Source organism: Bicyclus anynana, chromosome 16, assembly GCF_947172395.1.
Source record: "Bicyclus anynana chromosome 16, ilBicAnyn1.1, whole genome shotgun sequence".
NCBI lineage: Eukaryota > Metazoa > Arthropoda > Insecta > Lepidoptera > Nymphalidae > Bicyclus > Bicyclus anynana.
The window spans coordinates 4,881,381-4,898,336 of record NC_069098.1 but is presented as its reverse complement, the minus strand read 5'-3'; the positions used below and the strand labels follow the sequence as shown (position 1 = coordinate 4,898,336).

Here is a 16,956-nt window from a genome sequence, read left to right as displayed (position 1 = left end):
TTACCTTGTCTGGAAAACATTTTTTTTAAGAACTAGTCATGCAAATTATAAATGTTAGTGATCATGCGAGTAGGAAAAATAGTTAGTTTGTTAGTTAGTTAGCTATATGAAAACGTGATTGTGTCAACTATATGTTGACACAATCACTTATGACGTTCACAATACGTACTACGAGTATTATCGTGAATCGCAACAAACTTGCAAGAGTGAAACGAACTGTCACCCGCACCATGTTATAGCCACTTCAAGTAGCCTTTGATTGTGGAGTTCAAAGTTACGAGTACATCCTCTACTGAGTATCAATAGAAACGCATTCTTCCATATTTTAGGTTTGAATCCCTTTCTTCTGATGGACATTAAACTTGGAAATTTATTCTACTGGTGGACATATAGGTCCAAATTTCGTCTATCAATGTAAAAGCTATACACGTGCAATGGAAAGTTGAGATAGATGAGAAACGCATTCTTCTAAGAAACGTACTTTTAGGCTTAAATCGCTTTCTACTGGAGGGCATAAAGCTTAGAATCCCTCTCTACTGGTGTATATAAAGCTTAGAATCTCACACTACTGCTAAGCTCAGAACCCCTTTCTACTGGTGGACAGAAACCTAAGAATCCCTATCTACTTATGGACATAAAGCTCCGAATCCCATCTATAAATATAAAGTTACATAGTGCATATGCAATGCCACTTTGGCGAGTACCTAGACTTGTACTGACTTCTTCTTGAGGGTGAAGGAGCGCCGCTTGGGCTACTGCGCGTGGTACACGGACAGCGTGTGCCGTATACAGTAACTACAGAGTGGACTGTTAGTCTGGCAAAAACCCATCAGAAACGCATTCTTCCAAGAACCATACTTTTAGGCTCGAGTCCCTTTTTACTGGTGAACGTAAAGCTAAGAACCCCTTTCTACTGGTGGACATAAAGCTTAGAATTCCTCTCTACTGATGGACATAAAATTCCGATTCCCGTATATCCATAAAGTTACACACGTGCACATGGAACGCCTCTATGGCGAGTCTTGATAGGTGAGCGCTTGTACTGACTTCTTCTTGAGGGTGAAAAAGGAGCGCCGCTTGAGATCCTGCGCGTGGTACTCGGACAGCGTGTGCGATATACAGTGACATAACTACAGCGTGGACTGTAGGAATGGCAAAAACATATCAGAAACTCTGGGAGTGGGCATAAAGCTTAGAATCCCACACTGCTGTTGGACAGAAACCTTAGAATCCCTTTCTACTGGTGGACATAAAACTTAGAATCCCTTTCTACTGATGGACATAAAGCTTCCAACCCCATCTATCAATATAAAATTACACACGTGCACATGCAACGCCGCTATGGCGAGTAGAGATAGGTGAGCGCTTGTACTGACTTCTTCTTGAGTGTGAAGAAGGAGCGCCGCTTGGGCTCTTGCGCGTGGTGCGCGGGCAGCGTGTGCGAGCGCGGCGCGGGCGCGGCCGAGCGCGCGCGCAGAGCGTCCAGCCAGCCGCTCATCTCGGCCTCGTCATGCGCTTGCAGCAGGAACTCTGCGCCGTTGCTCAACCTGTACAATGTATTCGTTTATGAGTCTATTATAGCCTTTCGTCAGTTTATGCTCCTATAGAAAAGTACGCCAGGAAACTATGGAGTCAGAACCATTGTGGCGATGTAGTTTTCAAAAGGACGAATAAAGGCAAATAAACCGAAATATATATTTTACGAGAATATATGAAATCAGCAACTCCGCGCCGTTGCTCATCCTGCGCAAATAGACAACGATATTCTATAGCCTTGTGTCATCAGTTTAGGAGCATGAACGTACAATGGTGGCATCGAGAGGTAGTTTACAAAAGGAAGGAATAAAATCAATTGAACTGAAATTAATATTTTATGAGAATATGAGAAATTATGTCCCTATTTAACTCCCTGGTAACCCTTTTAATGTAAACATCAAAGTGTTTTTAAAGGTATAACCATTAGAGGCTGTCGCTCTATTGCAGTGGCTTCAGAAATATAAAAAAGTCTGCGGAAATTAAAAAACAGATCAGAAAACTTTTTCATGATGTTGATTTATTCAATAAAATCCGTAAAATCCATTATAGATTTAAATTTGGAATGGCGACCCGTACCGGAAAGCGCAGTGTTGGTCGACACCCCCACTAGATGGACGGATGCTGGCCCGAGACCATGACGTTTGGAAGTCAAGAGGCCTATGTCCAGCAGTGGAGGTCCATTGGCTAATAATCATGATGATGAACTGTGATATATGAATATTTATTGTTCAAATACCTGAGGCGGAAGACGTGCTTCTTCTTGGTGTAGTTGGCGGCGACCTCGACGACGGCGCCGTTGAGGTCGAGCGGCGGCTCGCCGCGCCAGTGCTGCTCCGGCGTCGCCTTGTACGACTTCTGGTCCTTGTAGAACGACATGCGCCCGTCCTTCGCCACCACGAACACCTTGTCCCACGACCTACGTCACATTTACTACTTGTTAATACTTTTGTTAATTACCAGACAAAAGTACGAGTTGGTAATACAATATTATCAACCCATATTCTGCTCACTGTAAAGCACGAGTCTCCTCTTAGAATGAGAGGGGTTAGGCTAATAGTCCACCATCGCTGGCCCCTATGCGGGTTGGCATAGGGGCCAGCGATGGTGGACAGAAAATTTTGTTATTTCTCTGTGTGTGTGAAGTCACACACAGAGAAATAACAAAATTTTCTGGTATGCAGGTTTCCTCACGATGTTTTTCCTTCACCGTTTGAGACACGTGATATTTAATTTCTTAAAATGCACACAACTGAAAAGTTGGGAGGTGAATGCCCCGGACGGAACGGATTCGAATCCACACCCTCCGGAATCGGAGGCAGAGGTCATATTGACTGGGCTATCACGACTCGGCACGGTAATACAATAGTTTCCATAAACTACATGTTTCTCTCAAAGTTTTAACGAGCGTCAGTATTTATTCGAGATATCGGCCACCAGTAGACATAGGATACAACAACGACATATGTCGTGACGAAAAAGATATATCGTCGACCAATAGCGGCGGAATCGAAAATATCACTCTCTCTTTGAAAAAACAATGAAAGAAAAAAGAAAGGGAGAGCGATTATAATGCAATAGTAAAACGTTAAAGAGGGTACACGCCTGAATATGTAGTTAATTTTCTTTTGTTTAGTGTCAGACAGAAATCAGTTTCCTTAAGTATCTCTACTATAAGAGTCCAGGCATGTACTTCAATCAGACAGACTACTCTTATGTGCAATGATAAATAACAATATAAAAGCAGAGCACCGTTTTTATAGATACCAAAAATATTGATGCTTGTCGTTTTAAAGAGTAGCATATTTTGAGTAGTATAAAATTAAGAATAAGAACCCGAATCTCTTTTAACAAATATTATAGCCTTGTTTTATATAGATATCAAAAGCCATTGACACTTATTGACTTATGAAGTGGCACATTTTGACTGGAATATAATAAAGAATACAAACTTGAATCCTTTTAACACGAACCTGTTGGAAGCTCGCTTAGCGGCCGACTCCCACTCGTGTTTGCGAACTAGCGTGCCTTCAACGCCTTCGTCTTCACCCGCAGGACTGGCGCCCTCTGCACACCAAACCATATATTAATATCACTCATACGCATAAATGGCTTACAAGTTTTTTAATGCCTCTTTCTCACGAAATTAGCTTTGCTAACATGAGGTATCTATCTACCTACATCATTATTGCACATGAAATATGAAATTACAAAATTAAACAAGAAGATAAAATACAAAATAAACGCAAAGTCGGTTTTATCTTTAATAGCGATTCCTCTAGACAACTAGCATTGTAAGATTTATGCTAAAAAATATACTTGGTAATAAGTGTAAGTAAACATAGCTTCAAATATTTACGCCCTGATGTATTTATAACCAATCACCAAACAGCTTTATATATCTTGTGATTGGCTAGATATAAAATCCAAGTTTGCACGCTATTTGAACTGATTCTGCTTTTGAAGTTTAAGTTTTTGTCTGTATTTATAATAGGACTTTTTCAATAATGGAACAATTTTATGTGCATTTACTGATTTTTTACTCTTAATACAAAAATCTTTATGTTAATGATAGTTTTAATTGCTAAAGTATTTTTACTAAACGCGTTTTAATTAGCTTTAGTTTCTCTACAATATTTTACAAAATCGAGGCAGTAAAAAACTTGTAAACCATTATATAAAACCACTGCATTGATGTAATTAGCTAGAAATAACAATAAATGAATAAAAATACATAATATAAACAGTATAATTATACAACAACATCAATAATAATAAAATAATTGTACCTAATAAATACTAAAATGTCTAATAATATTTTTCTAACAAATAATTTCACTAATGAAGGTTTGATACTAATCGGCCATAAGTAAGCGAGTAATAAAAGTCGCCTATAATAAGTAACAATAGTTTATTACAAACAAACAAACAAACACACACGCAATAAGTAAAACTCATGCGCGGACATATACTAGGCACATAAAGCATTCGTCGCGAACATAAAACAATCAACATATAACGATAAGGAATACATGTGGACGAGAAATAAGTAAGACCACCCCAGTTTTGAAAAAAAAACATACATAACGACCATAGATTTACAACACATAGACAGTGTAGTCGCAGGATTCGTAAGCCGTTTTATGTGCCCCGAAATGGGAGCCCTTGACGCATCGCTACGCTACGATAAGTACGCTTGTGTGCGTGCGGCGAGGGTAATAATTAGCTTAGCTCTTATGCTTACATAGTCACATACGTTGCTTACGTTTTTGAGTGAAAAAATATTATAGATCTTATACCTAACATAATGACTACGCAGCAGAAGATGCAGCAAATTCGAATCCAATTTCTTTTAAACTTTCTTTCTTTGTAATAATAATTAGGGTTTTCTAATAAAGTCGCTTTTTTAATATGGAGGTATTTTTTTACATTGTCAAAGTATACGATAACTTTTCGACGAGCAAACTATTGTCATGTCCTAAGATCCTAATGTAAATTTATTTAATCTGATTATGATTCTTTTAATAATAAAAATAAATTAAAAATGGTAACTAATTTATAGACATAAATATACAAACAGACGACGAAGAGGATCGGCGTTCATCTTTACAAAGAAAAGAAGTGTGAATTTTTCATTTCATGTAATGATAATAAACAATGTAAAGAATGAGCAGCTGTTGAGTTTCAGAATCTGCCTTCCGAACTGGTGGTAGAGTCTTTGCAAATACTCAGACTTGACATTTTAATACCTTTAACCCACAGACAAAGTAGACTTTCGAAAACCGATTGAAACTATAGCTTATTTATACTATAAAAAGGTAAAGTTTGTAGTATTGTAGTGATCTCTGGATCTACTGAACTGATTTTGAAAATTCTTTTACAACTAGAAAACTACATTAATTGTGAGTGGCTATATTTTCACTGGACCGGGAACTACGCGAATGGAAGACTCCGCAGAGAGTCGGCTAGTTTGAAATAAACTTCAATTTGAATACCGTAATGTATTCCCTACAATAAGATTACACCAAACCCAAACATCCACATGTATTCGGTATCGTGGGTACCTTCGTCATCACTATGGTGGGATCCGGTGAGGAGTTTCTTCGCCGTGCGCCATCTGAAGCTTCTGAAGGGAGACTTGCTGCGAGAGCGCGTCTTCACCTTACCGGACGTGGACGGCGTGGTGGGCGTGGAACTCGCGCCGGCAGCTATTCGACGTCACCGTGTGATGGGATAGGGGATAGGGGATTACGGGGACATGAGGGTAGCAGACAGCAGAATGGGGGAAAATAGTGGGATGTAAGATAGAAAGTTTGAGTAAGGTTGGTAAGAAGTGAAAAGATGAGGAATGACAAAAATTAAAATAATAACGAATGATGTGTGATTTGATATAAATGGATATGTGATAATATTTAAAAGGGCACAAAAAAAAAAATTATGAAAATTAATAAAAAATGTACAAATTAAAGATTAAACAGGATTACAGAAAGGGAATGAAATTTTGTATTGGGTTAAGGGAGAGAGGAGTTAAAAAAAAAAGAAAAAATAATTCAAAGCAACATAAAAAACACAACTGCGTCGCAGCAAAAACACAATAAGCATTTACATGCTAAATTATTTAAAATACAAAAATGAACATAAAAAATAATTGTACACACTTAAATAAAACACCAGAAAACACAAATGTTATAAATAATATGGTAATCATGCACTATTGGCCGGACACTGCGCATATTAGTAAACATACAAAATTATGTTTTGTTTAATATTTCTCACTACTTACTACAATGTTAACTACTGTTGTATTTTTAATTTTTAGACATTGGTGATAAAGTTGATTCAAAATTAACTAATCTAAAAAATACTGTCAATTACAATGACACCGCAAACCGCAATTTTTTTTTATTTATATTTCATATTATAATCAAGCAAAAATAAGTTACTTTAATTGAACATTGAATTTTAATATACTAATAATAATTAAAGGATGATCTAAGAAACGAGATGTATAAATAAAAATCTTTAATTAATTGGTTTAACAAAACTTTTCTTGAAGAAAAAAAAATCATATTTTATTACTTTTTGAGCTACAAGCTCAAAAATTTCACCGGTGTACCAAAGTGGCGAAGTAACATTTGAAGCTGTATTATTTTTTTTCTGTTACCAAAAAGTAAACGAACAAACAAACCAAACTTCAAAAAATTTCGGGTTGTTGACGTCTTAAGATTAAACCCTTTAATTGTAAATAAATTGTAGAAGAATTGCTAGCTAGCTAGTGTCCGCGAAAAGATCTGATAGAATGAGTTTTGAATCAACTTCACACCATCTATAGTTAAAACTGCAATACAATATATACATTATACAACTAACAGTGGAATTCATAATAGTAGGGGCACCCCCAGGGGATCATTCATCCGCTAAGTGTCAAATTCTCAAATAAATAGAGGTTAAATTAGACACACAGCGGCTGAATGATCCCCTGGGGGTGCCCCTACAACGTCTATGAATTCCAATGTAAGAGTGTGTGGGGTGATATACTCACTGGACAGGCGTGCGGGTTTGGCTGGTGTTTGTTTCGACGAGGAGGGGCGGGGCGTGTCTTGCAGCGGGGGTGAGGCGGGGGACGAGCTCACCGGGGGCGAGCTCACTGGGGACGGGCTCACCGGGGGCGAGCTCGCTGGGGACGGGCTCACCGGGGGCGAGCTGGCGGGGGCGGGGGGGCTAGGCGCCTCTGCGTATCATGCATACTACGTGCTAGTTACGTCTACTTCACTACACACTACGTGCGTACATGCTAGTAAGTACATGCTAACGACTGTCTGTATGTGTGATTTGTATAAACTAACCATGCTTAATACAAAGGTATATAATATGTATATTACTTGAAAAATAAAAAAAATAATTGTATAAAGTTCACATACAGGCAGTTTTATATTACATAAATATGACACATAAAAATATAAGTCTCATTAAATCCTAAACTATATTTGGTCCCTCATAATAATACTTTTTACAATTAGTAGTTACGTAAATATATTCAAGGTAAATCTATTGTCAAGAGTAAATATTTCAAAACCAATAAAGTGGAATTCAACACGTTTCAAAATTGTTGCAAAAACAATAAACTATTAGTAAAAGCATGCAGAATAGTAAGAAGCGAGCTATGTAAAGCCAGGCTTACATAATATAAGGTACTAAAAGCGAATTGGCGTATACTGTTAGGCTGTGTATACCTACCTTCTACGAAGACAGCATCATTGAAAGAGAAGAACACAGTTTAAATTGACAGCACGTTAAATAATAACAGTTAAAATATATCATAAACAAGTAGATATGTTCAAAGCCGAGAAGACAGAAATGGAAATGGAAGTATCAAACCATCACCGTGAAATAGCGTGTGATTTTAAATATTGATATAATGATTACTATAATTTACAAGTAGAAGACGTCACATGATACTATGACAAATATATGATGTAATACATGAATAAATAATAGTATTTTATATTGATTTTGCATTTAATGAGGTACATAATATTTTTTTACGATCTACAAACATGATATTTGAAATACATGAACGTCGAAATAAATATAAAACATACAAATAAAGGAAACACCTTCACCTATTAAATAAACATATTTGTACGTGAATACATAAAAAGTGCAACAATAAAGAAAATTGTGCATAGCTCCACTAAATGAGTCTAAGAAGACCTAGCCTAGTTAATAAAATTGTTAGAGAGAGGAAAAAAAGCTAAACAGAAATATAAAAATAAACAATCTACCCCCGTGGCGTAGCTAGTTAAGAGCGCAGTGTATAACCCTACAAAAAACGAAAGTCACCCACTTTTATACTACGATGTATAAGCACATGCGTATAGCCGGGTATCTATACATCGGTAGGTTTATAATAAGCGCTCTGTTACCTGGCTGGGAATGCGGTCGCTCTTGGGCCTTCTCAGCCGCTTTAGTGGATGTTCTCCTTACGACTACGCGTGTGCATGTGTGGACAACACATCGGTAAGTTACATTCCCCTTTGGCTCACACGCAAAACGCGGCCCGCAAACGAACACATCATTAACGACTTGGCGTTCAAAGTTGTTCGTCTCGAATTAAGTTTCACCCATAGTCAAATGTAAATGTAGTAATTGTTTTAACCAAGGTCATTTAGACTCAGAATGTCAAAAAAAATATTTTTTGTATTTTTTTATAAAACATTGAAGATACATATTTGCGAATTTCGTTTGCGGGCCGAGTAAGCGATGCAAGAGGTAAATATCACATGGAAAGCGGCAAGCGACGCCTTAAAACTCCGAGGCTTTCATTGCCACTGTGCGAAAGTGCTAAATCTTAACAATGGGTAGTATTCGAAGTGCTACGAATAAGTCAGTATCATAATAATATATCTGTTAAAATTTTCATTTCTATGAAGTTTGTGTTATTGCAAACTGCAAGCAGCATTCACCAGTTAAAACGGTGAAAATTAGTATGAACGATGAATATCTGTTTTACTGAAAGTTATACTTCGATGGTGCTAGAAATTAGACATGCGTGCTTACGTTGCAATCCGTGATTCGAAGTGAGGTTAAATTTGAAAAATTTGTGTTTTCCACTATTCATGTAATAACGGTTTCGTTTCACTTTCTACGGAGTATGTAGTCAGAACACTATTTCACATAGAGATATTGTATTAACGGATTTTAAATACACCATTCATTATTTATTTATAAGTCAAAAGTTGACTTCATAATAATAAAAACTACAAAATCTTTTTTCTACTAACTATTCATTTGTGATGCATCTTCAGTAACACGTTTTCATAATAATAAAGTCAATTTAAAATGAACCTTATGTTCCTCGTAACATTGAAACTAAACTTAGCTACTGTTACCGGCTCACATTAAAATATACTAAAAAAAAGGGAACATTGGGTCCATTTTACTTTACAACATGCTCTTATACTAAGCTAAGTTAAACTTCTATATTTGAAACATTTTTCATCTCCATAGAATAAAAATCCTAGCCATAAAAAGGATAATAAAAATATATCGGCGTATATAGAAGATGCACCAACCAATTACGAGAGTAATATTGAGCCATAAAGGTATGGTCGCACTTACCTTGCGGCTGCGGTTCCGGAGACGCGGCGCGGTCGACCGCATCCTGAGCTGCGGCTGCTGCTGCGGCTGCTTCCGCCGCTTCACGCTCCTGTCTTTCTCTTTCCGCTGCTTCTGCCGCTTCCTGTCGTCGCTTCATCTCTTTCACCTCAAACTGAACGGAGAGAGACGGTAAATTAAAATGCATAGTTACATCGCTGAGTTGTAGCAACAGCATACGGTTAATAGGCATCCAGGCTAAGAATAGCTCGATATATTTTTGTTTGCACATAATATAAAAATATTTTGTTTATTTACAAATATATTTGGATTGATAAGCAGTTTCATTGTCCAAGACAATAAACGTTAATTTTACTAATAGTGCTATATATATATATATATATATATATATATATATATATACTTAGCACCATAATGTCTTTTTAACATAATAGTACGAGCATAATTCAATTCTCTGATATAATTTACGAAACTAATTATTTTTTTATTATAATTATGAATAATAATAATAGATACATTCACAACATTGCCAAATTGACATTCGTTGTTAATTTAATTCGTTAAATTCGTTGTAAATTAAAGCGACAGTTGTAAATTAAATGTGACTCATTCAAATTACCTAATAATGTTTTTTTAGTATTTTCAAAACAACTCTAAAGCTGAACATCATTATAAGTACTATAAAAAATAATAATATCATGCTCATGCAAAAGGCTAACAAAAAAAGCTCATGCTATATACCACCAGCCAAACTTACTCTATCCAAGTAATTATAGTACCATTCACACTCCGGGAACAAAAGGCTGCGTGTTTGGGAAAGGAGCAGAAGGGACGAGGCCAAGGGAACTGACTTGATCTCTTTGCCCAAATCGTTAACTACCTTCGAACTACTCGTTAAACCGGGCAACGATAGCACAGCAACTTCGCTCTTATGTTCACTGTCCGAAGATCTCTTTCTCCATGAAAGCCTCTTTATCAACCCCTTTATACTAGTCCTAGATGACGTAGAACTATGACGCCTCAACAAAGATACGTTTGGAGTGACGTGTTGGTAAGACAGTCTTTCCCATAATATGAAATCAATGCAGGACAATGCATCGTTGCGTTGCTCATTCTCATGGGAATATTCAAAGAAAACTGAACTGTATATGTCTGGTGATAAGGGTTCTTTTAAAGGCGTAGCCGGTGGACTACTTGTTTCGGAAATGGTTGACAAGCTATTGTTTGTGACAACGGACCAAAGGTAGGAATCGTTCTTGTGTACCGGTTTTTGGGAATAATTCAATTGCAAATTTCTAGTTGTAAACTTTTAGTGGATATAATTTCGCAAACGACATCGGCTATAGGTCGGGTGGAATAGGAGCACTGTTCGGGTAAGGATTTGTGATTGCTCAAGGGAGAAAACTTTTTGGAGGGAGGCGGAGGTTGTAATACGAAGGATGATTCGTCACAATTCTCCCATGGTTGTTCAGTGGGCCATAGTGTTGCTGCATTCTTTTCAAGCTAATAAGTGAATTAGGAAAAAGAAAAGAAAGAAAGATTATAAGAAAACCAACACCACAAACTACCAAGCAAGAAAAACCAAGCAGATTATACATGGAAAGAACAAGTCCAATATGCATTGCAATGCGACTCATGGAAAAATTATTATTAAAAAATCTTCTCATCAGAGTTTAATTTAACTTATATTTTATCACATTACAACGCAAGGACAACATTTTTTACCCGACTGCAAGAAGGGTTATGTTTTCGCGCGTATCTTGTTTGTATATTTGGACACAGTTATGTCAAAATTTTAATAGCTAAATTGTATTACCTCGACATTGATAAACAGAGACAGTTCTTATCAGTTTTAGTCAATCTAGTGTTTTAATGTTAGTCAATCTTTGAACCAAAAAACAAATCTTAGTTCAAAGATTGACCAACATTAGAATACTTCGTCATCATCATCATCATCATCCAGTGGCGTGCATAAGGTTGTCGATCAGGGTATGCATTAGTAATAAAATTAAGCTTACTGAAAAAAATTGTATTCAATAAGGACTAAGAAGATAACTTTTAGGGTATGCAGTACTTTAAGGCATGTATGAAGTGCACGCCACTGTCATCATCGTCATCATTAACAACTCATATTCAGCTCACTGTTGAGCACGAGTCATTAGGATACTTATAAAACTAAAACTACTTTGAGAAAAATTATTTAAAAGTAATTAACTTTTTTCCCTCTGACAACACTGTTCAACTTTTCAGTTGTTAGTATCTATGCTGTCAAAAGTGATTATTCCGTCGGCTTTGTTATGTTGTTGTCATGTTAACGATTCTCGTATTTGTGTTACTCTATTAATATCTACTCTTTTTTGTCAGGATATAAATGTAATGATAAGTAATTAAATAATTAATTGGTGACATATGTGGTCCTAATAAAAATATTAGGCCATCTAGTATCATTAAAGTTTTCATTTGCGGGTGGTCCATTTTGGCTTAACTGAGTCCATTCAAAAATAAAGAAATAATACAGTGCAGTGAATTATCATCAACCAAGACATTATAATACATCAAACCAACATCATACATATCACATACCGTGGTGAGTCTCTGTAAGGCGCTGAACCTGTCCTCTTGAGCCGCTGCGGACTTCTCAAAGGCCTCATGTTTCTTTATGAGGCTTTCCACTTCGTCTATAGTGTGACCCAGCTCTTGCGACATCAGGTACGGCTCCTGAGCGATCAGCCACGCTTCGGCCACGGCGGCGTCGCGCGCGAACTGATACACTTCCAGGACTGTAAACAACAGTTATTTGTTACGCAAAGCTGCGAAATTATTTGCTCCGTGATTGCGTATTGAATACCGAGAAAGCGAAGGATTCTAGGATTAAACCACGAGCAAGGCAAGTGAATACAAAAAAGAATCCTGCGTATTGCAAGGGATTTACAACATATAATATGTTCATTGTTAATTCATCTCAAAGGCAAATTGTAATAGCTAGATATAATAAATTAATTTTATATAATATCCATCTTAATAATACAATTTATATTTAATCTATTAGCGCTCAGCACTTAGGTGTGTACATTGAATAAGGCAATGCACAGAAGCCAAGGCAGCTAACGGGAAATCACGCGGCCCGCCGTCGAGACATAGCGGCGATGCGGTGGTCGCTTTGTACCTGTAGCGTTTGTGTATACTAAATAGATATCTACAATACTACATACACTGTCTGTACATGAGACAGTGTATGTAGTATAGTAGTAGTGGGGGCAATGGGACAGTCTGACTTTAGCGCTAGACCGGAGTAGTCGCGTGCGGTCTGCTTGCCATACTAGTGTAGGGATGAACCAGTGATTTGCTTATCTTATAGTTAGTACGAGTGTCCTTACAAGTGGCGACGAGGATGGGATACCTATACTGTGAACGTATCTAACCTACAGTCTTTTGTGCTATTCACATCCCTTCTTAACTTCTACTGGACTTTTTTTTTCTAACCAAACTATATAAACAGTGTTACTATCATCGCTACAATATCAATACGATGAGTGCTAGTGGAGGGACACTCACTGAGCTGCAGGTTCTCCCAGCGCTCCTCCCAGCGGCGCAGCAGCGCGTTCCGCTGGTTGGTCAGCTGCAGCAGCTTGTCGCGGATGTCGGGCGACGCGTAGTGTTGCCTCCCCAGCAGTTCCCGTCCCAGGCCGATGCAAGACGTGAAGTTGTCTTCCCGTGTCTCGATCTCCGCCTTCAGCGACTGGTGGTTGTTCATGAGCAGCTCCACGCCGCTCACATCCCTGTTATGTAACATTTATGTTGCTTTAGTCATAAAAATAAAGTGTGTGTCAGCTTTGACACACAAATGGAGTTTTCTCTTTCAGCAGTGGCAGTACTCGGTGAAACGTGCGCAGAATAGGTTGCATACAAAAACGTAACGCTGTCATTCGGGAGCTTTTATATGAAAAATCGGTTCTTAAGGAGTACACTCCAAAAGTATTGAAATTTCTTTACGTACACTTGTCTTACGACTTGGGAGTATTTGGTGAATGCGTTACGAAAAGTATGATCGTATGATGCGTACTGCCATTTACAGAAATAGTGAAAAAGTGATTGTTATTTTAAGCTACCAGTAGATGGCGTTCATAAAGAACTTTGAAACAATCCCTTTTTGTATACATCAAGAACCTTTTGAGATGCAGTTATGTCTGAGGTGCATTATTTTTATTTTTGAAAGACGTGTTACTTTACTCGTGTGGTCTAAAGCACATTCGTTTTTTTACTTTGTATAGTGCTTGGCTACAACGCCCGATAGTAAGCGGTGATGCAGCCTACTAGCCTAGTTCTAGCTCTTGCTCATAAGATGCACTTTTAAGTTGAATATACCGACATTATATTCACTCTTAACTTGAATATACCGATGTTGTAGGTGGTAGGGAAAACGGAAGCAGTCAAACTGACGTTTGTTGCCACATACGATCCGATTTTTCGCCCTTTTTTGTAGGCATAGATTATATAACAGTATTGTAACGATATTTGCGTAAATATAAACAACCCATACGAGCCGTGATGGCCCAGTGGATTTGACTTCTGCCTCCGATTCCGAAGGGTATGGGTTCGAATCCGGTCAGGGCATGCACCTCCAACTTTTCAGTTATGTGAATTTTAAGAAATTAAATATTACGTGTCTCAAACGGTGAAGGAAAAACATCGTGAGGAAACCCGCATACCAGAGAATTTTCTTTATTCTCTGTGTGTGTGAAATCTACCAATCCGCATTGGGCCAGCGTGGTGGACTATTGGCCTAACCCCTCTCATTCTGAGAGAAGATTCGAGCTCAGCAGTAAGCCGAATATGGGTTGATAATGAAGCAACCCATATTTGCCTCATTATTAAGCACCCCTCAGAATGAGAGAGTTTAGGCAGATTTCACACACAGAGAATTAAGAAAATTCGCAGGTATGGTATGCAGGTATCCTCACAATGTCTATCCTGTGCACCCTTTGAGACACGTGATATTTAATTTCACAAAATGTTGATTTGCGTAGTATAGCAACTCACCGCGGCTTCTCCCCAGTGTTCATGGAGCGCACGACGTCGTCCATCCACAGCGTGAGGTCGCGCACCATGTTCAGGAACCGGTACAGGTGGTCGGCGTCCTCCAGCTTGGCGCGGCGCGCGGCGCACGTGGCCTGCAGCGCGCGCCACGCCTCCGCCACCTCCGCCTCGCGCCGCGTGATCTCCGCCGCCTTGTCGCCCGCGTACGACGCGCCCAGGCGCGCGCACTCCGCGCTGATCGCCTCCACCTGCGCATTTGTACACTATTCATTAATAACTATTTTACTTCGACTACTTTACTGCAGCGAAATTATAACAAAAGAACTATGATTTTTTTGTATATCAGGCAAAAGTTGTACGTGTACATTTCTTCCTCCTTCACGATGAATCAATTTGGAATGAAATCAAATTAAATTTGGAATGAAGATATAATAATAATATGTCTTTAACTTTAAATCAGGCTATAAACCCATTTAAAATATACAAATAAATAATAGTAATTATTGTAATCTGATGCTATGTGCCCTTGAGGTGCAATTGACCCAAAGCTGACTGGTGTAGAAGTATTGACAGTATGCTCTAAACAGTGTCAGCTTCCTTCAGGACTGCACCTCGCAAACCGGCGAGCCAGCATGTTACACTGAACAGCCAAAGCTCTGCGTTCACGCTTTATGTCTTCATTATCACGCAATAAAAAATGTATTATATATGATACCCGCACGCCTTTATGACTGGTTGCAGTCGCGACAGTACAGTATACGTCACCTGTTGCTGCAGAGTGCTCAGGTCCTGCATGAAGTTGTGGTGCTTGCGCTGCAGCACGCCGACGCTGACGGCGTCGCGGCCCAGCTCCTCGCTCACGCCGCGCGCCTTCTCGTTGACGCGCTGCAGTGTGTCCTTGCAGTCGTGGAAGTACTTGTGTAGCTCCCGGGACGCTGCCAGCATCTGTATCATCATATCATTCATCAGAATATAATCTTGAGCTTCTCTGATAAACCACTAACCAGACCATTGTTATTTTATAAGATCTGCAAAAACGCTCAAGAACTACAAAAAAGTTAATAAAGTGAAAAAACGGGTGCTTAGCCACACAACTGAAGTAAAACTTCTTATTAAAAATAAAAACACGCCATCTATGAGCCTCAGGCATCACAACAAATTCTTGAAGTGACAAAGAGGGATCGTTTCAAAGTTCTCTAAGAACGCCATCTACTGGTATTTTAAAATAATAAGCACTTTTTCATTATGGCTGTAGATGGCAGCACGCATCCTAAAAGCCTCGCCCGATAACACTTTTTCACCAAATCACTTTCGAAGACAATAGGATAGTTAACACTTTTTTTTTAATGTTCTTAAATAGTTCATTATCATTCTACTATAGTCAGATCGGGTAGGTATTTTAAACAATGTAAATAAACAAAAACAGCTGACTCAGGGGTGCTCAACATTTGAAGGAAGTTTTATTTCATGACAATATTCGTAAATAATGCTGTAGTAAGCATTATTTACGAATATTGTCATGAAATAAAACTTCCTTTGATAACCAATATTTTTTTTATTCTATATTCCTATATCCTGTTATTTATCTAACAGATAATGTTTCACTTATATTCAGGGTTCCGTAGTCAATAAAGAACCCTTATAGTTTTGTTTTTTATTATGTATAAGCAAGCATAAGGTATCCTCGACATATTTAAACACATTAATCAAAACGGTTTTCTCGGAGGACGATAAGGGTGATAGCTTCGTACGTTTCTTTTTTGGTGACGGAAACGATAGCAATGCGGAATAACTGCTCCGGCTAGTACCAGACTCCGCTTCACTCATTTTCGTACTAAACTAAATAAAATTAATAAATTAATTAATTAAACAAATAAAAAACCCGACTGCCTATATGATACAAAAACTGAAAAGAAAAAAAAACAAGTTCAGTCCAGAAGTGTAGAAAAAAATTAGAAAACAGTCGGGACCTATTATATTGAATATAATGATTTACGTCTACATTTTTTAATAGGTCCCCACTTTAGTTTAATCAGTTTTTGTATCATTTATGCAGTCGGGTTATTCGTTTATTTAATTATTTTATTTCATAATTTTTAGTTAGATAGATGGTGAATTTCGGATTTATTTGTTACGTTTGTTACAAAGTACGATAGTGTATACCTACGTCCAATCGAGGATAAGTAAATATTCAAAAAAATCTACGGAACCCTCGGTGGGCGAATCCGACTCGCACATGTCGAGTTTTATAATCAATATATTTAATTT

The 16,956-nt window shown here is 37.9% G+C and overlaps 1 protein-coding gene across 2 annotated transcripts in view; it reads right to left on the bottom strand.

Annotated features, from left to right (window-relative positions):
- LOC112046693 (spectrin beta chain) overlaps positions 1 to 16,956 on the bottom strand; it is an 83,677-nt gene that overhangs the window by 3,122 nt on the left and 63,599 nt on the right. Inside the window, exons 28-38 of one of the 2 annotated variants that reach the window (XM_052886280.1) lie at positions 15,454 to 15,633; positions 14,692 to 14,936; positions 13,207 to 13,430; positions 12,235 to 12,431; positions 9,655 to 9,805; positions 8,460 to 8,522; positions 7,076 to 7,264; positions 5,598 to 5,741; positions 3,507 to 3,600; positions 2,273 to 2,452; positions 1,048 to 1,547 (exon numbers count right to left, since the gene is read on the bottom strand). In XM_052886280.1, coding sequence (XP_052742240.1) covers positions 1,340 to 1,547; positions 2,273 to 2,452; positions 3,507 to 3,600; positions 5,598 to 5,741; positions 7,076 to 7,264; positions 8,460 to 8,522; positions 9,655 to 9,805; positions 12,235 to 12,431; positions 13,207 to 13,430; positions 14,692 to 14,936; positions 15,454 to 15,633 — 1,875 coding nt within the window. In that variant the 3' untranslated portion in view covers positions 1,048 to 1,339. Of the gene's footprint in view, positions 1 to 1,047; positions 1,548 to 2,272; positions 2,453 to 3,506; positions 3,601 to 5,597; positions 5,742 to 7,075; positions 7,265 to 8,459; positions 8,523 to 9,654; positions 9,806 to 10,917; positions 11,155 to 12,234; positions 12,432 to 13,206; positions 13,431 to 14,691; positions 14,937 to 15,453; positions 15,634 to 16,956 lie in introns of those variants that run through there. The other variant, XM_024083419.2, reaches the window with a different exon arrangement.